Here is a 22933-nt window from a genome sequence, read left to right as displayed (position 1 = left end):
TGTTTTAAAATATTCAACGAGCATGTTGATAAGTGAGGGCGCACAAATGATTCAGTAGCGCGCGAGCAAGCTTTCTGAGTCATTCAGATTGAATCGCAAACCAATTCAGACCGCTTTCCTATCACGAGTGACCAAATCATTGTAAAGCACCGACTCAAATGAGCGATTCATTTGTGATCGGACGTCTTTAGTTCTGATTCAAAACTAGCATTAGTAAACACTGGGTACAATGCATGATTTAGCGGTGTAACTTTTCTCAACGCTACTTAGTCCAAAATATATTTTCGCTACTGAAAAGCTTCTTGATTGAAAAACTTGCGAAGCTGCCACCTCGCTACTCAGAAATGCAGTTAAGCTAATAGCTACTGCCCATCACTGCACCTTAAAACTAATAGGCATGGCCTAAAAGTAAATTAAAACTTGAATGGTGATTTCATGCGGTTTTTAAATAGAAAACTGAAAGGACAATTTGATGTCTATTTGCCTCATGGGTTCAGAAATCAATTCAAAAGTAGCGAAAACCAGTCAATAATGATAATATTTATAAACGTACATTTCAATTAGTAGCCGATTACAAATAGCTTCCAAACAACAGTTAACTTATTCAACTGAATCCATGTACTATTATTATTAACAGAAGAGTGAGACAACTATAACATTATACATTATTATCCAAACTTGTTTTTTAGTTTCATATCCTATCCCCGTTGTAAAATATTTTGTGTGAGAAGAAGAGAAAAAATCAAGGTAGAGGGAGAGAGCACTCTCAGTCTGGGCTTCCTGTTCTGTGATTGGCTGCTGAGCTTCAGCCCTGAAACTGGCTCCTCCCCTACGGCACGCGGGTGTGATTTGCTTATGTCGCTGTAGTGCGGAGAGAGAGGGGGGAGTAAGCCGAACAGAAACGAAAAGAGACTGTGCAAAACAGGCCCCTACCCCTCCTCTCCGGGAAATGGGTCTCGGTCTGATGAGTAAGACAAGAAGCCCCTGTATCGCTGGTGCATCTGAAGCTACACAGCTATGGAGGAAAGGTAAGTCCGAAAAGACACAAACACTTGCAGAACAGAAGAGAAATCAGGTTGTGGAAAGGAGACTGGTTATTTCGTTGACAGGGATGCATGCAGGAGCAGCATCTGTGATCCACCAACGCATCATGCTTCTATGTGAAGCAAGAACGGGGGTGGGGTAGAAGTAAAGGAGGTGGGAGAGAGGAGATGGATGCTCACATATGCAGTGGGATATTACTGTTGCGTTCTCAGGCTTGTCTCAGTAGATCATGTGTTTGTTCTACATTTAAGGCATACAATTTGAACTTTACATTCACTATTCTTTTCAATACAGCATATGCATAATTGTATCATACAATGTCAGTTTGTTTTGTTTTTATAAATGAAAAACAGGGTATGTATAGCTTTCTGATAGGCCTCACATAAACAGTATCAAAATTGCTACTTCTCTCTTCTTTCATAGATTTAAGCTAATATTCTGTAAATGTAATCTTTAACAGGCTTTCTATTATACTTAAATCTTTTAGCTGGCAGCTTCTGATGCTCTGATTTAGTATGATGTCAGTGTGCTTCTTTGCCTAAATTAAAAAAGGGTACAGTAAAATAATCAGCCAAACATTTTCCTTTGCAATGTCTGAGGAAGAATGAATGACTTTCGTTTCACATAAACTGCATTAGACTGTAGTCTGTGAGTCTGTTGTAGCTACCATTTTACCACATACACAGTGGGTTCCAAAACTCTTGAGACCATGTACAAAATTTGGGATTCAAAATCTAATTTAAACCTGGAATTAAACCGAAAGTATTAGGATTGTGAAAATTTTTAAGCAAAGAAAGGTTATAACATGAATTTAATAAGGAATATTTAAGATTATGGACTGTTTCTAGGTCACTGCACAGTTAACCATGTTTTGTAAGGTAACCTATAAAGATGCTTCATGTGGTAGCATTTAAATTGCCATCCCATATGAGTTAAGGGACCCCCCATAAGGCCAAAAAATACCGTGTTTTTTCATCAACTATAATACTAGAATTTATTCATTTGTTTTTTTGTCAGACACAATTTGATCCCTGCAAGGGAAACTTTTCAACTCAGATTTTCACTCAAATTGTTACACTGAAAATTTGATTTGTAATTAACTTTTTTATAAATAACTAAATAAATGCACAATTGAAGTTTAACTAGTGGTCTCAGACTTTTGGACCCCATAGTATATTGAAGGATCTACATTTAGGTTAATAATTATAAATCAAACAAACCCATTCCCATGACAGTGCAGCACTGTAAACTTACTATTTACTTAACCACAAAGTAGCTCCGAAGTGAATGGTTGTATTGTTAGATGAAACTCTGATTGTATTTTCTTTATAAGATACACTCTCTGCGTGCTTTATTAGGAACACCTGTACACCTACTTATTCATGTGATTGGCAGCAGTGCAGTGCATGAAATCAAGCAGATATGGGGCAGGAGCTTCAGTTAATGTTCACATCAACTATCAGAATGGGGAAAAAAATTGGATCTCTGTGATTTTGACCATGCCAAGATTGTTTGTGCCAGACGGGCTGGTTTGAGTTTTTCTGTTACTGCTGATCTCCTGGGATTTTCACGCACAACAGTCTCTAGAGTTTACACAGAATGGTGCCAAAAACAAAAAAACATCCAGTTAGCAGCAGTTCTATGGACGGAAGTGTCTTGTTGATGAGAGAGGTCAACAAAGAATGGCCAGGATGGTTGGAGCTGACAGAAAGGCTACGGTAACTCAGATGACCACTCTGTACAATTGTAGTGAGCAGAATAACATCTTAAAATGCACAACACGTATAAACTTGAGGCGGATGGACTATGAATGCAGAAGACCATGTTGGGCACTTTATTAGGACCATAGCATCTCTAGCGCTCAGTGAGTGTATCTAAAATACCAATATGTGATTTTAAACTTTTCGGGTGGCTTTGCAACAGGCTGTATAAGCCATTCTGATCTCCATTTGCGTGCCTTTTACATATTGACCCCACTATTATGACAGGTTGGTGCTTGTGCCATCATGACAATGACATCTCGTTTCAGTGTGTGAGATAAAAGGAAAACTAACAATGCGATTGGGTGCTCTTGGATTTTCTATCCTGAATGCATGAGTGCTTTTGCCCTGGGGGAATTCTGCTTCACTAACTGCAAATAGACCTTCACAAAATCACTTGCTTGTCTTTGGCTGGGTCCTTATGGTTAATTTCCTTTGGTTCTTTGTCATAATCATCTGTGAGATGAAAAGAGGGACTCTGATTCTTACAAAAAGTGCTTTTTGTGATAGAAATGTTTAAATAGAAGAGTGATGACACACAGTATGGCAGCTCAATATTCCATTTCCTGGTATTGCATCATCTTCTCCATTGTCACATGAGCATTTTTTTTTTTTTTTTGATCCGATTCAACTCCCAAGTGACCTCCATTTCCATTCAGTTTTAATTCCCAAATAACTTTTTATCAGTATTACCAAAATTGTTTATCAGACATAACTAACCAAAAAGTACTCCGACTCAAACATTGACATTTAAAAATATTTCCACAAACTGCATAGGCCCAACAATATGCTATATTATTAAATGACATAGGCATAGAAAAAATATATAATTTGGTAAATACATAAATAACATGGCTAATATTTTATTATATCCAAATATTTTATTAGGCTGCTGAATATGAGAAATGCACAGGCATTACGTATGTAAACATACCAATAAGACTGATTTCAATCATATCCATGAGATTTCAGTTGGTACAAACCATGTTTATCTTAGTTGCAAGTGAACCTGTATTTAATGTAATCTGGGTCATATTCGGGGTTGGAAGTAACAAAATGCATGTAACAGGATTACATATTTAAAATAAAAAATATATAAGTAACTATTCCACTACAGTTCAAATTTAAATCATTGTTATTTAGAATACAGTTACATTCAAAACTTATTTTGATTACTGAAGAGATTATTTAGCATTTTATTGTCATTTGTTTCATTTAATATTTAGTCCTTTCAGATGGAAAATATTTATACATATAAATGATGTGATCCAAAGTGCATTTGAACAGCTGTGAAACACTTTCTTATGATGTGTTACATTCATACGAGCAGACAGAGAAGTAAGTTTGGAGCAGAAGAAATAGAAATAAACCTTGTGTAAAATGCTATTTCTAGCCATTTTACATGCACATGTTACAAGACACGATCATCATTTTTTTTTTTATCAAGAATATTCACGTTGGATCATCATTTCTTTTTTCTAGTAAGACCTTTTGATATTAGAGCAAAAATAGTATTCTTGATGATAATTTTTGTTTTGTTTTTCTGTAAAAATGTCTTAAAATCCTTAAAACAAGATAATTTTGATTTATCTTGTTTTAGAAACAACACTGCATAAGATATATACGTTTTTCAGAGAATATCTTTTTAACGTGTATTTTGTCTTACTGTCCTGTCAAAACAAGTGGAAAAATCTACCAGTGCTAAAGAAGTAATCCAAAGTATTTAGAATACTTTACTGACCCTATACGTTACAAATTAAATTTTACAGCATGTATTCTGTAATCTGTAGTGGAATACATTTCAAAAGTAATCCTCCCAACCCTGGTCGTGTTTCGATTACATTCAGTAGTTTTATCCTTAGTTTTCAAGGATGAGGGCATGATAATCAACCTGTCCACGTTTGCATCTGCTAATTTGGCTGACTTCTACCAAGTGACAGATCATTTTGTGCTAAAATACTTCAGAGTTTGATTGGTACTGTTTGATGTGATACTGTACAGCCTTTGACATCAACAATAAGAGACATGGGATATTGTTTTCATTAAGAATTATTTTTCCCTGTTGATCAGAAAAGACCTGCAACACATTTTTGGGTTGCGACCCGCCAGTACAGAACCACTGGTGGGGTGTTTGATTGTCGTTTTCTGATTTAAACCTCAAGAAATCAAAACTTGACTGTATCCCCTTTCTAATTCCCTTTTAATAAAATCTAAAAACATGGGGATATGAATAGTGGTCAGACAATGCACAGTGTTGACTTTCAGCACAATATTATTATAGACTCACTGGGTACATTTGTGAAATGAGGTGAGAACCAAAGCTGGTACAATTGATATGATTTTTGGTCGTTCAGTCATGTTCATCATTAATCTCCATTAGTCTAATCGGGTGTCTTCATATAATCCAGTCACTTGACAGCATGGAAATTGATCCATTTATTTCAGTCAATATCTACTGTCTGCTATTACATGAGTATGCATTTTAAGGTTTAAGGGTCAGAGCTGTGTGTCTGCATGAGTCTTTTCACCTGTAATTATCATACCATCTGTTGGTGGACTGTGGTGCGCTCACACAAAAAAAACCCTGCCCCATAGCCTCCAACTTTAACCAAGATCTGTCATGGACATGTGTGTTTGTTCTTGTGTGACCTAAATCTGGGTCAGCCCTCTGTAAATTATTGATTGAGTTCACGTGATGAGTGGTATTTCAATACATTCCATATATTTCAATTATCTATTAAGCCAGATCTCATGAAAATTATGTGACTGTGGCGATATTACGTGGTTCGTTGCATGAATCGTGGCAGTTTCGAGGTGAAAGATTAATGCTCTATCGATACAAAACTGACCTCCCTACCCTAAACCTTAAACCTAAGCCTAACCGATAGTGTCATGAAAAGGTAATTTGAGATGATAAATCCAACTGCTGAAGCTACCAGGTCATTTTGTGGTGCTTCTTTGAGCTCTTCAGGACTCGTACCTTGGTCACTTACATCACAAGTGCAATGCTAGAGCTACTGTGCATATTGTTTGCAATTGAACAAGTGTGTAAATGTAGTTGTTAAGTAATGCTAAATTTAGCATGTATTGCCTGACAAGTCATGCGCTCTAGTAGAAAGGTTTTAATTTCATATGATAGAATTGTTTAAGGAACAATTTTATGGTTTAGTGTTTATGAATGGATAATCTGCCCTTTTACTCTTTATTTGAGCAAAGAGAAGGAACGTTATTTTGCCCTTGCGAAAATGTAATTCATGGCAAATTTGCTGCTGATTAACTTTAGCTTTCAGCACATAAAAGGCAGAATGAGAAAATATTCATGTGACTGCAGCGCTTATGAATTGCTATCTTCGGTTGCTATAGTAACCTGTGGGTCTCTGGGAATTTGTGTATAACCAGGTGAGAGATTTTTATGATCTCCACTTACCATGGTAATTTCTTGTTTTTTTGGCCATGGTACCATGGAAATACCATGTTTTGATACAATCACAATGGTAATGTCACAGTTTTACCACTTTCTTATAGCATGTAATTAAAAACCATGTAATGAGAATGAACCTATTTAACAAGCACAATGGATATATATATATATCAAAGTACCATGGTATTACCATATGAAACCATACAGTATCTGTACAATGTTCTCTTTTTATTTTAGGGCCCTGTGTCGAGTGAGGGGAGAGTGTGCGTGGCCCCTACAACCTGCGGTCTGTTCGACTCTTCAGCGGATCAAATACACATCCTTACCTTAATATCGCTACACTATATACAAGCAAACACACACAACTTTACACACACATATTCACATGCGCATCGACTAAGCTCCACCTCTATAAGGTGAGAAAAACATGAACCATGAAGACCTCATTCTGACTATTACCAGATGTGTTTCTTCATCTGTCATTATAGATGTTATAGACACAACCTGGCTTCAAACTTTGTGGCCATTTCTTCATCTGTTATTCCATATTGGTAATGAAAAATAAATGTATTCACTGTAAATTGGTGCCCCTGTTTCCATTTTCAAAAACATTTTCATTTGCTTTGTGAAATAACACCAAGTTTTTGTGCACTTTATATACTCAATTCTATAAAAATAAAATGTGATATTTTCTTCCAATGTAAAGCCACTTGGGAAGTAATGGCACAGACATTTAGGGATGATTCTTTAGTGAGCAGAAATGCTCCTGTACAAAGCAAAGGTATTTATTTAGATCAGTTTTACTGTTATAGTTTTTTTTTTTTTTTTTTTTTTGCAAAGGCTTCACTGTCAAATATGTAAACAACCGTGACAGAGTCTTTTTTCCGAATAACAATGCAATTATATTCTATAGAGCATCTGAAATGGAGAAAAGGGCACAGTGTGTGTGTGTGTGTGTGTATATATATATATATATATATATATATATATATATATATATATATATACAATAATGATGTTATGTAAGTGGGCCTAAAAGAATAGTTCACCCATAACATTTTATTATTTAATCATTTACTGCCATCCCAGATGTGTATGACTTTCTTTCTTCTGCTGAACACAAACAGAGATTTTTTAAAAGAATATCTCCGCTCTGTAGGTCCATACAAATCAAGTGAATGGGTACAAAAACTACACATATTGCAATGGAGGGCTGTTTGAAAGTAAAAAATAAATATTGTGTAATCTGTTTCTCGCTCACACCTATCATATCAGTTCTGGAGATGTGGATTTAACCAACTGAGTCTTCTGGATTATTTTATGTTGGCAATTTTGGACCCCATTCACTTGCATTGTATGAACTTACAGAGCTGAGATAGAAGAAAGAAAGCAAGTCATACACATCTGGGATGGCATGAGGGTGAGTAAAAGATGAGACTTTTTAATTTTGGGTGAGCTATTCCTTTATGTAAATAAAGTTTATTTTTAATATTTCTTGTTACCTACAGCAATTCTGGTCTGTATTTTGTGCCTAGGCACTATGATCAAACTACTTAATCAGCAAACAATATACAATCGTTACATTCGCACATCAAAATTCCCAAAATATTCATACTTCTCTTCTGTTTCAGGTTTGTGCTTTCTGCATCCTTGTATTGTGGGAGCAGTTACACCATCCAACCGCATGGAGGCACTGCAAGGTTCTCCTGATAGCAGCAGTGAGGAATGTACTGTACTGGAGGCTCTGCCTGGCAAGGGAACCGGACTAATTTGCTCTCAACACAAAGGAAAAGTGAGGTCTATTTCAGTAAACACATACAGTTTGCACAAACACACACGCACATACACTCACATCTCAAATAATAACACAGATGGGTGAGAAACATAGGCAGTGTATTTCCCATGAGCATAAGCTTTCTGTCCCAGAAAAAATAAGTTAAATGACAAAAGTGTACTCTGATCTCAGCTGGCACCTCTATAAATTTCATAGTAAAAAGATTCAGCTAAGTGTCCTCATATGTCAGGAAATATTTAGCATGACTGTTTCTGTCGTAGTTACAAATGTAAAAGAAGTTTGTTTTCTCGCAATGTGCATAGTAGCCTACTTTCTTTTGGAAGTGTGAAAGTTATTTGTTTATATTGGGACATGTACCACATGAAATTGATTCCAATAATTTTTTGTAAAGACGAGTCTCAACATGAGCTAATTATCACAACTCAACCACTTAATAAGGTTAAAAAAAATAATACGATATGTCTCGTTTGGAAAGCTACGTCCTCCGGAGGTCGGTTGTCATCCGCGTACGTCATCGAGGCTGTCTCATTTCTGAAAAGCGTGTAGGACACTTCAAATACAGCCTTCGAATGTGACCTTCTTTCACAGGAATTTGGAGGATGTATGAGGTGTATCCTTTGTGGGCACTCACATCCCACAATTCTTTGCTTCAATTGAAATGTCTAAAAAATGCCTCCAATTTGCCCATAAATATGATGTTCAAACGCAAGGAATGTTAACTCCCAAGTTGAATTATCATCAGTAGATGGATGCAGAGTATATAATATGTATAATTTGATTCATATATAATTAAAATAAAGTATTAGACTAAAACTACACCTGTAAAATCTATTTTCTTTTCTCTTTACATCATTATAACTCTCCTAAAATGTACCTCATTAATTCCATTCTAAATGGACTTTGTTACCGTCTCACTGGAAGCGCTCGTGCTTGTTAAAGAGTGGCGTGCTGTCATAGCAACCATGTTACATTCCGTTTGTCCTACTATACGAAGGCTGTCTCGTTTAAACAAGACTTGTTAAATGAGGACACTCGATATACTGCAGCCTTCAAAGGACGCGTCCTACCTAGCATGCAGCCTTCCAAACGAGACACAGCCATAGTACCTTATGACTTTATGGGCTGTATTTTCTTGTATTTTCGTGCACAACGTCTTATAACATTTTCGTGAGAGCGCTAATTCTAAGTGCAGTTTTCCTGCCAGTGCAAAGTACAAGTGGACATGGATGGGAGTGTTTGTGCTAAGGGTGTAATGAAAACCTCAGAATTAAATTGCACTTGACCATTAGCCCATTAGCGCTTTGCGCATGCAATTTCGCCAATCCCACTTGCACCTACACTTAACAAAAATACCAAAGCTTCATGGCCTCGCCCATTGACATTGCATGTTTGGCCCTATATCTTATATAATCATACTGACTTGCAGAATATGTTGTTGAAATAATGCAGTTTTGCTGATATAAGTTAATGTAGGCAAATGAGATATACAGAAACATTTTCAAATTAAATAAACATTTAATAACATATAAAAAATATTTGAAAACATAAAATTTGTATTATCCTAGTCAAATCCGTTGGTGAATTTTGGGCCTAATATATTTCTGATCTGTTCTGACCAAGAGAGCACAGTTATCAGCTGATACCAACAATTCTTTGAATTTGCTGAATATTGAGCGAGCCTGGCCAATTCATCAGTCTATCACTAATCTAGAATGATTAAATGTCTGCATTATGCTACTGTGCTGTTTGCAGGTGCCTGTGTTATACTGTTTGGCATGTGAGAATGCTGTGTGCGAGTACTGTATAAATGGGGATCATGCTGATCATCCTACTAATTCACTGGAAAATATTGTAGACCAACAACGTACAGCACTACAGGACAGAGTGGATGCAGCTAAGAACAGGTCTGTTTATGATGCCAGCAATGTTACTTTCAGTGTATTAAATAAATGGATACCAAGCTTTTGTTACTTTAGACATAATAGACATATATGGAATCTACATCTGCAGAATTCCCCAGATATCCCCCTAGATCTTTGTAGAATTCGAAAGATTTGAGAATGTAGGACTCTCAGCTCTGTTTAACTTATTTTACCATACATTGGGGTACAACAGCCTGAGACCACATTGAACATGGAAATATATCTTTTAGGATTTTGAAAAGTTAAAAAACATTTTTTTTTATGTAAAATGAATAAGAAATAATTTTGCTCAATTTGTGGGTGGCTAATAAAATGTAAGAAAATTTGTGACATTGACCATGTTAACTCATTTGTTTTAGATTAGACCATTTCCTCACTTCCATTGTAGCAAACGAGATTTTCTTTGGTTTATTTTGACTGTGCAAAACTTATATATTACTGTATAAATACTGTATATTTATCCACAAAATATCTTAAGATAAATTTGTTTTATCGAGTAGATTCTCTTTAGAACATTCTCAGATCATGCTGAAATAATAGATAGTGTTTATGCTGTTATTAAAGATAAAGGTGAATATACCAAATACGAATTCGTTTTGTAAATTTTTCAATTCAAGTTTTTATTACTTACAATATCATTTGTAATGAAAAAAAGTGGTATTTAGTTATGCAAAATAGTGAAGAAAATAATCCAGAACAGAAGCATTTTTCGCAAAGTTTTTGCAGATATCCCCTCATAATCAGCGCATAAATTGTAAAAAGATTCTGTGTGGGCCTAGGAATAAGACTTTGTTCAACAGAGTTTCATTTCTTAATACTTTAAACATTAGCTGATTGCTCACAGATTTACTATTGACTTCTATAATGGTTGATGGATAAATTAATGGGTTATGGACTCTTTGATTCACAGGCTGCCTCAGATAGGAGAAGCGGTTCAGTGCCTGAGAGATGTTCTGCTGCAGTTGAACTCTCAAAGGAGCTCTATAGAGGAAGACATCCATTCTTCCTTCAGCGAGCTGCACAAAACCCTCGACACACGCAAGAGCGTCCTGCTCATGGAGCTGGAAGTCACGTATGGACTGAAGCAGAAGGTATGTTTGACTATTTGCAAAGCCTGCATTGAAAACTGTCAAAGGAATAAATCAACCAAAATGAAAAGGATGTCATTATTTACTCACCCTCATGTCGTTCCAACTCCTATGTCTTTATTTCTTCTGCTGAACACGAAAGGATAGTTTTTAAAGAATGTTGCAATCTTCTGATTTCCATGCAATACTAGTTGACTCACTTTAATGCTTAAAACAGCACCCAAAATTATCATAAAAGTAGTCCATGTGACTTTTGCGTCATATTCCAAGTCTTCTGAATGCGTACGATCCTTTTGTTTGATGAGCAGACCGATTACGAAATGTAAAGTTATAAATAAATGTAACGGCTTATGGTCCTAAATGTTATGAAGGACTAAATGTAACAACTTTTGGTTCTGTATGTAATAAATGCCCTAAATGCAAACACTTTTGGTCCTAAATATAATTTAGGGCTCTTCATGTAATTAATTATGTTTGTAAATGTAATAAACACCCATAACGAAATAACCGTTGGTTCTAAATGTAATAAAGGCTCTAAAAACGTATGGTTCTACATTTAATTAAGAATAACTTTTGGATCTAAATGCAATAAAGGGTCTAAATATAATAACTGTTCGGCATAAAGGGGTGCAAATGTCAATTTTGGCCATAAATATAATAATTGTAACAATTTACATTAATGTTCCATTTTATAAGGGGTTATAAATAGGTTTATTGATAAAAAATAATTAATTTCCAAATGCATTAAAAAACATTCACATGCAGTTATAACAACAGGCATGGAATTTGTTGCTAAATAGTGAGGCATTTTTAGCTTGAACGTTATAAATGTTTAATAAACGATTATTAATACTTATTTCAATCAAATATTTGATTATTTATCTTTCATGCCATGATGCATCAACAGCAGGGTCTTTGTTACATCTAGGGCCTTTTTACATTTAGGTCCACATTTTATTACATTTTAGGACCATTTATTACATTTGTGCCAACAACATATGTCATTTCCAACAAAGCTCAATGGTGAGAGTGAATAACAACTTAAATAAAAGTCTGTTCATCATACAAAGTGATGCAAGTGACGAAAGTCGCATGGATTAAATTTTTTACATTTTGGGTGCTGTGCTTTTTTTAAGTTTTAAAATTAGCCACGGTTTAGGGCTTTGCTGTTGATGTTTTTAGAGAGTTTTAACTTGTTAATCTTAACTTGTTTTTCTTTGTTTCTCCTAAAGGTTCTGCAGGCTCAGTTGGATACTCTTCTGCAGGAGGAAGCTGCCATTAACCATAACTGCAGCCTGACCACTGAGGCCTTGGAAGGTGAAAGCAAAGCTGTCATTCTGCAGACCCATAAAGAGGTAGGGGATAGACTCAGTGACCTGACCAGCCAGGGCCTTCCCCTTCAACCAGAGGAGAACGACCAACTGGATCTCATGATGGAGATCGAAGGACTTCGCAAGTCCATCCACAACCTAGGAACCATCGTCACCACCAATGCCGTGGCCAGTCAGTCCGAGGCATCTGGAGAAGGTTTAGAGCAGTGCGTTGTAGGCCGACCTGCTTCCGTCCTCATAACCACAAGGGATAAGGCCGGAGGGTTGTGTAAGACGGGCAACGCCATCATCTCCGCGGAAGTCTTCACACCAGATGGCAGCGTTGCAGATGGCGAAATTGTGGACCTTAAGAATGGAAGTTATGAATACCAATACACGGTGAAGAAGGAGGGGGATTTTAGTCTGGCATTGAGACTTTATGATCAGCATATCAAAGGCAGCCCCTTCAAATTAAAAGTCACCAACTCTCCGGATGACTCGCCACCTACCACCACAGCAGCCAATGCGGCCTCCACGGGTTCCAGCGATGGTGGGGCACGGAAGCGGAGCGCTAAGTCTCCAGGGAGCAGAAGCCGACAGAAGGGTGTGAGGCGAGGAGGAAGCTTATTCAGTACCCCAAAGAAGAGAGTGAACCCGATTGAGGATGATCTCATTTTTAGAATAGGTAGCATTTCAAGACCAATAGTCTTGGTTTAATATAAGGTGTAAATCATTAATTGCTTTTTACCCTGCTGAAAGGACTAGCATAGCTGGTTACAAGCAGATGAATGCTGGTCCCCAATATGGAATGCTGGGATGTTGGTGTGCTGGTGTCCCCACCATGTTGCTTAACCAGCAAAACTTATTTCAACCACCAGCTTCATCAAAAAGACCTTGCATGCCGACTAGGTTGACCATTTAAGTTTTTCTGGCTAACAACATGGCTGTGCTCTTCCATCTTTTTTTAAGTGACTATGATTCTGTTAATGTGAATATTTTGCCAAAAATTGCACTGTGTATGGCAATATCCTATTCATTCCTATGAAAAGTTAATCAAAGCTTGTCAGAGCGAGCAATGGTAACAAAGGGGGTTGGAGCATAGTGAAGGGTCAATTAGTGGTTTTTCAATTTGGCACACAACTCGTCCCACATGGCCTGTGCTAAAGACATGAACAATACCTCAAATCATGCAGGTTGTTGAGGAGAGGTGTGCAACTAGTTTTCTTAGCGATTGAACTTGCAAAATTCTGCTGGTAGAGGACTTACATTGATAGAGGCACCGATCCAAAGCTAGAGACCAGAATATTATAGAGATGTTGGCTCTTTTAACTCCGGCTAGTAAGCAACCACTTAGAACGATCTAGAAAATTTAGAAACCAAATTTATTGCATTCGCCCTTGCAAATGGATAGTAACATGCTAAAAACACTCAAAACCCCAACCGCATAGACATGCCCTGGCAAACATTCTCAATACCCTAGCATCATGACAACTCTTTCACAGTCAAGGTTATATTTATCTAATTAAACTTTACAATGTTATGATGTTCGGACCTAAGAATATACCTAAGATCTATTTATTTCATAGGAACAAAAGGGAGGAATAAAGGAGAGTTCACAAACCTCCAAGGAGTAGCAGCTTCTTCAACAGAAAATATCCTGATTGCAGACAGTAACAATCAGTGTGTGCAGGTAAGCAGATATCTGAATGTCTGACTATATTGAACTTAGGATTTACTCACCATTATGTGGTTTCCAACCCTGTATGACTTTCTTTCTTCTGCAGCACACAAAAGGAAATACATTTCATGAATGTTTGTGGGCTGAATTCAATACAATGGCAGTACAAAATTACTCACTTTAATGCTTAATAAAGCACCCAAAAGTGTCATAAAATTAATCCATGTGTCTCGTGTGTCATATACCAAGTCTTCTGAAGGCATATGATCACTTTGTATGATTAACAGACTGTGATTTATGTCGTTAATCACTTTGAAATGAAATCACTGAAAAAAATCCATTAACAAAGCTGAAATCTAATATGGAGACACGTATCAACAACATCAAACCTGCCGTGAGATATGAGCGCAACTTCCTGGCAGTCGCAAGGGGGGGGGGGGGGGTAAAACCAGCAAACCAGCTTAGGCTGGTATACGTTTTTTTTTTTTTTTTCAGCAGGGATGTGTTTATGCAAAATTTTATAACTGATCTCAATTTTGTGCTGTCCAGATATTTTCAAATACAGGAGAGTTTCAAAGCCGGTTTGGAGTTCGTGGCCGGTTACCAGGGCAACTGCAAAGGCCCACCGGAGTGGCTGTACATCCGAATGGTGACATCATCATTGCTGACTATGACAATAAATGGGTTAGCATCTTCTCCAGTGAGGGCAAATACAAGGTGAGTTATATTATGTGAGCATAGACAAGCACATTTTAAAATGAATGTTCATCTGTGAAAGCTTCGTGTCTGAAAAGATTTCTTGGACGCAAACCTTCAGGCTGTTCTTATTTTCCTCAAGGCAAAGCTGGGCTCAGGCAGGCTAATGGGCCCAAAAGGTGTATCTGTGGACCAGAATGGTCATGTTATCGTTGTGGACAACAAGGCCTGCACGGTTTACATCTTTCAGCCCAGTGGTAAACTCGTAACAAAGTTTGGCAGCAGGGGAAATGGTGACAGACAGTTTGCAGGTTGGTACATATCTACGGCAGTAGAGACACCTGATGAAGGGTTTTAACTTGCATTGTAACAATTGCATACAAATTAAAGATGCACTCAGCAATGTTTTTTAATGTGTCTTCTTGGTAATCATGGAATTACACTGACACCTAGGGGGGTGGATGCAGCATCATTTAAAACACTGTGTAAAGCAGTTAATGGGCAAGGAGGAGGCGAGAACCGGCTTGGCAATATAAATAATAGTTTTAATAATAAACTGAATGAAAAACACACAAACATAAACACAGAGCAGCTCCATGTCATTCTCTCTCTCTCTCTCGAACCGTTGTCACCGACCGCCATTATCCCTCGCACACCCCCATCAGGCTGATTGGGGGCCGGGCGTGCGTTGTTCCAGCCCGGCCCCACCCTCCTCTGCTCTACACACTGTTTTCAGTTACTGATGTCATTGTAGAAAATCACTATTCACAGTCAGCCTTGATTAGTTCAATCCATGAGGGAAAGTGTTCCATTACAAGATGGTTACTGAGATTAAGCATGGAGTATATGGCTGGTCATGTGATCCTTACATGGCAGCCCCATTAGCACAGGTGAGATGTAACGTGCTACATTTACTTTATTATTAAATTTACTTGAGTACATTTTTGGGGAAAATTTACTTTTAGAGTACGTTTAAAAGTGGGTACTATTGGGGGCAAGGATAGCTCAGCGAGTATTGACACTGACTACCACCCCTGGAGTCACTAGTTTAAATCCAGTATATGCAGAATGACTCCAGCTAGGTCTCCTAAGCAACCAAATTGGCCCGGTTGCTATGGGTGGTAGAGTCACATGGGGTAAACTCCTTGTGGTCGCAATTAGGTGTTCTCGCTCTCAATGGGGTGCGAGGTAAGTTGTAGGTGGATCGCCTAGAGTAGCACGAGCCTCCACATTCTGAGAGTCTCCACGGTTGCATGCACAACGAGCCACGTGATAAGATGCATGGATTGATGGTCTCAGAAGCGGAGGCAACTGAGACTTGTCCTCCACCACCCAGATTGAGGTGAGTAACCGCGCCACCACGAGGACCTACTAAGTAGTGGGAATTGGGCATTCCAATTTGGGAGAAAAGGGGATAATTGTACTTTTACTTGAGTACATATTTTGGCTACACTACCCACCTCTGCCCAGTAGGGCAGTCTATCCATGTAGCATAAAGCAGCTTTTATAAGGTAACTCATATGACTGGAGTCTTAATCACATGTGAGTGGTCATGTTTTGATACATATGTTTTAAAATGACTTTTGATTTCTTTAGGAGCAAAGCTTTTACTTAAAATTACTTAAGTCTAACTTTAAATGTTCCAAACCCATTTACATAACATGTTTGAAAAGAGTTGACAACCTTGTAATCATACTTGGCTACTGTGTGAATTTAACCCAAGGCTCTTTTTCTATGTAGGCCCACACTTTGCAGCAGTCAACAACAACAATGAAATAATTATCACAGACTTTCATAATCACTCTGTTAAGGTAAGCTTAGACCTGCTGCTCTCCCCAGGGACTTTATTTTTTACAGAAATTATTGATATCTATGATTTTTCTTGTAATATTTGATTATTTTCAGGATACATAATTTATTAAGGGAATTGTTCGCCCAAAAATCATTGTCATTTAAAACTTTTTTCTTTTTTACTTTTTTCTGATGCAGAACACAGAAATAATTTTTTATGAATATCCCGGTTTGTCTTTTCTATAAAATGACGGTTATAAAGTGACTCTTTAAAGTTTTAAAAATGTATCCTACCAAAAATAATGTTTACTAATTGCAGGTTGTAATTCTCTACTGTCTCTATTTTAGGTGTTCAATGCAGATGGTGAATTCTTACTTAAATTTGGCTCAAATGGTGAAGGCAATGGCCAGTTCAATGCTCCTACAGGGGTCGCTGTGGATGTCAATGGGAACATTATAGTGGCAGACTGGGGAAACAGCCGTATACAGGTAAAACTAGAACCTCAGACTCTTGAGAAGTCCTATCTTAATGGCGTTGCTACACACAAGACAAATATAAAACAAATATAAAACAAGGTTCATTACTTCCACACATTGAAATTTAATGAAACACAACTGGCTTTCAAACACATATTGAGTGATAAACGTAATATGTTATAGTTTAATTCCATGTTGATTCTTCATCATATAGAAATGCCAAATGTAAACCAAGTCGATCACTGACACATCAGCACCACCTTGAGTAAGAAATAGCATGTGGAATATTTGTGTACATGCATATGGAATACTGATAATTCACCATTGTAACACATAAAATCAATGTAATATGATGTCTTGTTATAAACAAAGAAATTTGTGATAAGAAACATATTGATATGGAATAATAAAAATTATGATTTAGGGAATTATATCTATTAAATATCTTGGGAGTTATATACACTTTTAGTAATTAAGCAGACCTCTGTGAAGTTGGCAACCCATATGATTAAATAATCACCAAAACTATTTAATTTGTTTGTGCTGATTTGTGCCTCAAAAAACAATGACAGCAACGGTAAGAAACCTGCACCAAGTGAGCACAAACGAACGAGTCAGAAAATGAGAGCATTGGACAAGGTGAGGTAAATTCATCATACAGATCCAGGAGATAATTTTGTTATTTCTTTGTAATGGAATAAGTTATATTGTTTCTTTCAACAGCACAAACCGGCACAAATCGAGCACAAATGAATGACACCGGTTTGGATCGATTTGGACAACATGGGGTGGAAAGTGACATCACAGCCCTGAATCATATTTGTTATTTCTAAGGAATGGAAACCGATAGCCAACCGATGGAGTGCGTACTCCAGGTAGGGAATGAGGTTTTGCCCCAAGTGAAGGAGTTCAAGTACCTCGGGGTCTTGTTCACGAGTGAGGGGACAATGGAGCGGGAGGTTGGCCGGAGAATCGGGGCAGCGTGGGCGGTATTGCACTCGCTCTATCGCACCGTTGTCACGAAAAGAGAGCTTAGCCGAAAGGCAAAGCTCTCGATCTACCGGTCAATCTTTGTTCCTACCCTCACCTATGGTCATGAAGGTTGGGTCATGACCGAAAGAACTAGGTCGCGAGTACAAGCAGCCGAAATGGGCTTCCTCAGAAGGGTGGCGGGCTTCTCCCTTAGAGATAGGGTGAGGAGCTCAGTCATCCGTGAGGAGCTCGGAGTAGAGCCGCTGCTCCTTTGCGTCGAAAGGAGTCAGTTGAGGTGGTTTGGGCATCTGGTAAGGATGCCCCCTGGCCGCCTCCCTAGGGAAGTGTTTCAGGCACGTCCAGCTGGGAGGAGGCCTCGGGGAAGACCCAGGACTAGTTGGAGAGATTACATCTCCACACTGGCCTGGGAACGCCTCGGGGTCCCCCAGTCAGAGCTGGTTAATGTGTCTCGGGATAGGGAAGTTTGGGGCCCCCTGCTGGAGCAGCTGCCCCCGTGACCCGACTTTGGATAAGCGGTTGAAGATGGATGGATGGATGGATGGAAACTAGATAAAGTGTTCATTTTAAAACATTTTTGCTATATCTAAGGAAGGGAAATGGTTACAATGTTTGTTTTAACAGCACAAACCGAGCACAAATGACCAGCACCGGGTTGGGTCGATTTGAGTGAGATGGGGTGGAGAGTGACGTCTCACAGCCCAAAAATGAATGCTTAATATCTCAAACACCAAACTAGCACAAACGGTCATTTTTGCGGCACAAATCAACACAAACACATCACAAACGAATGAAATAATTTTGGTGATTATTTAATTATATGGGGTGTCAACTTCACGGAGGTATTAAGCAGTTATCAAAACAAATTACAACATTTTGTACACTTCATGAAGAGAGAGGTTGAGGAGTACTAAAGAGATGTAGGCATAATTTCAAAAGACCCGAAATGTGCATTAAAGGGTTAAATGTGATGTAACTTGTGGTAAAAGCGGAACTAGCAGTACCTAAACAAACAGAGCAGTTTAACTAAACAAAAAAGTAAAAATAAATAATGCCTCTGCTTTTTGGCTAAGGTCAAGTACAATACAAAGCAGACAAATACAAATGTACATCGCAGAACATTTAATGAGGTTGACAGAGGTTTCAAACATTATTTAACTCCAACCTGTCTCCATGATCTCAGGTGTTTGATGGAAGTGGATCGTTCCTCTCTTACATCAACACAGCTGCCGACCCTCTCTATGGACCCCAGGGCCTGGCTCTAACCTCTGACGGCCATGTTGTGGTGGCTGATTCGGGGAACCACTGCTTTAAAGTGTATCGATATTTGCAATGACTTATGAGTGACTGCTTCAGTATGGAAAGTTTGTTTGTTGGACATTGAGGTCATAATATATGTGTCCAGCTCTTGCACTTCATTTGATGTTATGTTATTTTCATCTACATTTACAATGGACAATATTGTCCCTCCTTGGTTTCTTTTGTTTTTGTTACTGCTTTTGGATGACTCTCTGAGAAGACTAAAGGCCGAAACATACTCTACACAAGTATGTGAATGCAGATGCATCTTGCAATGCAAGCTCAATTTCACGTGTCGTTGCCTTGTGAAACGCAAGTCCGCATTGCATTCTCATCATTGCCACAAGGGGCACTATAGCGAGATTAGTGTGAACTGTCCACTTGGGTGAGAATATTGCTGAGCAATTAAGTGTAAGTCAGGACGAGTTCAGAATGGCATACAACTATACTACTCTTTCTATTTGTTCTATAGGTAGATATGGCAGAAGTAGTTAGAGTAGATCTCATAATCAGTATATTTATAGAAACTTAACTGAATAATGACACCTCCAGTTGACGTTTGATGGTAACTTTATCCCCCCTTGAGTACTGAGGTTTGTTCCCTGCCACGGTAACGCAAGAATGCACATTAAGCATGTTCAACTCGACTGCACGTTGGCAACGCGGTGGCCAAGCTATCTCATCTGCGTTCACGCACTTGCATGGAGTATGTTTCGGCCTTAAAGCTTGTTAATCTACATTGTATATGGGATGCCTTGGAATGCCTTTGTCAAGACTCCACACACTGCGTTTTGGAAATATTTCAGAATTGAGACAACTGAATGCATTGGTGAGTATACTAGCTAAAGATTCAGCTCTTATGTGCTGCATGTGTGGACAATGTGCATGTGTCATCCTATTGAACAGATCTCAAACACTGTTCAATTCCTGTATGTTGTAAAACAGTTCACCCCAAAAATGAAAATTCTGTCATTGTTTATTCACCCTCTTATGATTCCATTATCAATGAATAATTGTTAAAATGCTGGTTTACTTAAGACAAAGCTATTGTATGGCTTCCAAAGAGTTGGAATATAATGCACAAGTAGTATGGACTATTTTTTATTTTATTTTTTTTGGAGCTTGGCAGATCCAGTCCCCTTTCACTTTCATTATGTGGAAAATAGTGGCCTGGGTCTTCAACAATTCTCCTTTTAATTTTTGGGGGAGCTTTTCCTTTAAGACCATGGTAGGATGTAATGATGACAAATTAATTATTTGAATGCTAAATCAACACTTTTCTTAACATATTGATGAGGTTACAAGTTAAATCATGCAGTCAAGAGAGCAGACAGCTGAAGCCTTTTATCTCCCTGTCTCAGGCTCCAAGCTTTAGCATTTGTCTTCCCAATTCAACCCTTTCGATCCCATTCATCTTACAGTTAACTAATACAAGGCCTGGTTATAATTCTTACTAATGTGCTGATCATACTCCATCGGTGTCTGTTTAATTTATCCTTGATTAAAAAATTCTGTCCAATAAGTGCAACAACTTAGACATGACTTACAGTGTGGTATTTTGGCATTAAAAGCAATCCTTCAATCACAATCAAACTGTTTGCCCTGCTTAATGATGTACTCTGTGTACTGTATGTGTGTAAGAGACTAACAGTAGATCACTTAATGCACTGTTGCCTTGCATACTTGCATTATAGAAAGAAACAAGCAGCATATAGCTCTTTATTTAGAACATATTAGGACTCTATATTTTCCTTACAAATACTGTTAAAACTGGAAATATCTATATATTTGTGTAATTATTTTAAATAATGTTTTGAAGAAAAAGGTGTTGAGTGGTCTCTTGTTTGGGTTTAAAATGCAAACATTTCAGTTCACTTGTGGCCTGAAGTTAAAAGCAAATAATTAAATCTAGATTTTTTTTTTTCTTTGCACACAATTGATTTTCAACTTGTTAATCATTTTCTTGTGCATCCCAGGATTCCATATAGAGGAATGATTCACATTGTATTAATAATGTAATACAAATTCCACCATATGACTACCACACCTGGAGTTGCAAGTTTGAATCCAGGGTGTGCTGAGTGACTCCAGTCAGGCTTCCTAAGCAACCAATTGGCCCGGTTGCTAGGGTGGGTAGAGTCACGTTGGGTTAACCTCCTCGTGGTCACTATAATGTGGTTCTTGCTCTCGGTGGGGCATGTGATGAGTTGTGCATGGATGCTGCGTAGAATAGCGTGAAGCCTCCACACGTGATAGGTCTCTGTGGTAACGCACTCAAGCCACATGATAAGATGCGCGGATTGACGGTCTTAGACGTGGAGGCAACTGAGATTCGCCCTCCGCCAAATGGATTGAGGCAAGTCATTATGCCACCACGAGGACTTAAGTGCTTTGGGAATTTGGGAGGAAAAAAATTACGTCATAACTTAATAGCAATAGTATTTTCATTATTATTACAAAGAAATGGTCACATTTAACTTATTAAATTGTTTTGATTTAGTACAGTACATCTGTACTGTAAATTGTATGATTTGATGCGTGGCTTTCTTTTTTTTATATAAGGATTGTATGTAAAGATTGTTTTGTATTTAAAAAAAAGAGAGAGAGAGATTTTATTTGAATGTTAATGTTTTATGGTCATGTCCATACAAAATCAGCCTTAACATATATTGTCTTTTCTGGATAAATTATTTCAGTAGAATGTTTTACTTCATTTAACCCGGTGATGTATGCTTGTTTATGACTTAAAACAGTAATCTTGCGTAGACTGTGTTTACTTTTTTATTATTATTGCTATCACTTCATCAGTGACATCATTATCATGCTAATGTGCAGCACATTAAAAAGTGACTTTAGAGCAGCTTGTTGTCCTTTTTTAATTTAAACAATCAGTGCAAAACTAATACATTTAAACTCTTTAAGACTCTCTGTTAACCACAATATCAATAATTTTGTAAATAGTAATACATCTTCAGTAAAAAGGTTACAAATTATATACAGTGGCAAGAAAATGTATGTGAACCCTTTGGAATTACCTGCATTTATATAGTGTTGTCTTAAAATCTGGTTTGATCTTTGACTAAGTTACAATAATGAACAAACACAATCTGTTTTAACAAAAAACAAACAAATAATTGTATTGTTCTTGTACATATTGAATACATCATTCAAACATTCACAGTGTAGGTTGGAAAAAGTTTGTGAACCGTTAGGCAAAATAAAAGGTAATTGGAGTCAGGAGTTGGCATACCTGGCATCAAATTAATGAAACGAGACTGGAGGTGTTGGTTAGAGCTACTTTGACTTATAAAAAATGCTCAAACATTTTGAGTTTGCTATTCACAAGAAGCATCTGCTGACCATACCTCGCAAAAAAGATCTCCGAAAACGTACGATCAAGAAGTGTTGCTTTGCATAAAGAGAACACAGCAAAGTTATCTCGAAGAGCTTAGATATTCATCTGTACACAGTTAGACACATTTTCTCTAACCGGAGATGATTTAGTACTGTGGCTACTCTCTCTAGAGGTGGCTGTCCAGCCAAGATGACTCAAAGGGCACATGGCAGAATGCTCAATGTGATCAAAAAGAACCCTAGAGCTAAAGACTTGGTGTCATTGAAACTGGTTAATATCTCTTTTCATGAATCTACTATACAGAAAA

At 37.7% G+C, this 22933-nt stretch overlaps 1 protein-coding gene across 1 annotated transcript; it reads left to right on the top strand.

Moving 5' to 3' along the window:
• Positions 1-880: 880 nt before the first annotated feature.
• Positions 881-22811, top strand: trim2b (tripartite motif containing 2b). The gene is made up of 12 exons (XM_052127178.1): positions 881-1028; positions 6463-6641; positions 7857-8017; positions 9773-9924; positions 10853-11033; positions 12263-13025; positions 13927-14030; positions 14568-14735; positions 14857-15025; positions 16455-16525; positions 16854-16994; positions 19156-22811. Exons 3-12 carry the CDS (start codon positions 7910-7912, stop codon positions 19306-19308), a joined length of 2010 nt encoding a protein of 669 aa, XP_051983138.1. The 5' UTR covers positions 881-1028; positions 6463-6641; positions 7857-7909; the 3' UTR covers positions 19309-22811.
• Positions 22812-22933: the final 122 nt, after the last annotated feature.

This window comes from Xyrauchen texanus, chromosome 5 (assembly GCF_025860055.1).
Source record: "Xyrauchen texanus isolate HMW12.3.18 chromosome 5, RBS_HiC_50CHRs, whole genome shotgun sequence".
Lineage (NCBI taxonomy): Eukaryota > Metazoa > Chordata > Actinopteri > Cypriniformes > Catostomidae > Xyrauchen > Xyrauchen texanus.
Note: the sequence above shows the minus strand (reverse complement) of the source record. Positions and strands in the feature narration are given on the sequence as shown.

Excerpts from the sequence above, each read along its gene's own strand:
- trim2b (XM_052127178.1), top strand. The coding sequence starts at position 7,910 with ATGGAGGCACTGCAAGGTTCTCCTGATAGCAGCAGTGAGGAATGTACT. Across the intron at positions 8,018-9,772 it reads GCTCTCAACACAAAGGAAAA|GTGCCTGTGTTATACTGTTT; the intron begins GTGAGGTCTATT and ends TGCTGTTTGCAG. Across the intron at positions 14,031-14,567 it reads GTAACAATCAGTGTGTGCAG|ATATTTTCAAATACAGGAGA; the intron begins GTAAGCAGATAT and ends TGTGCTGTCCAG.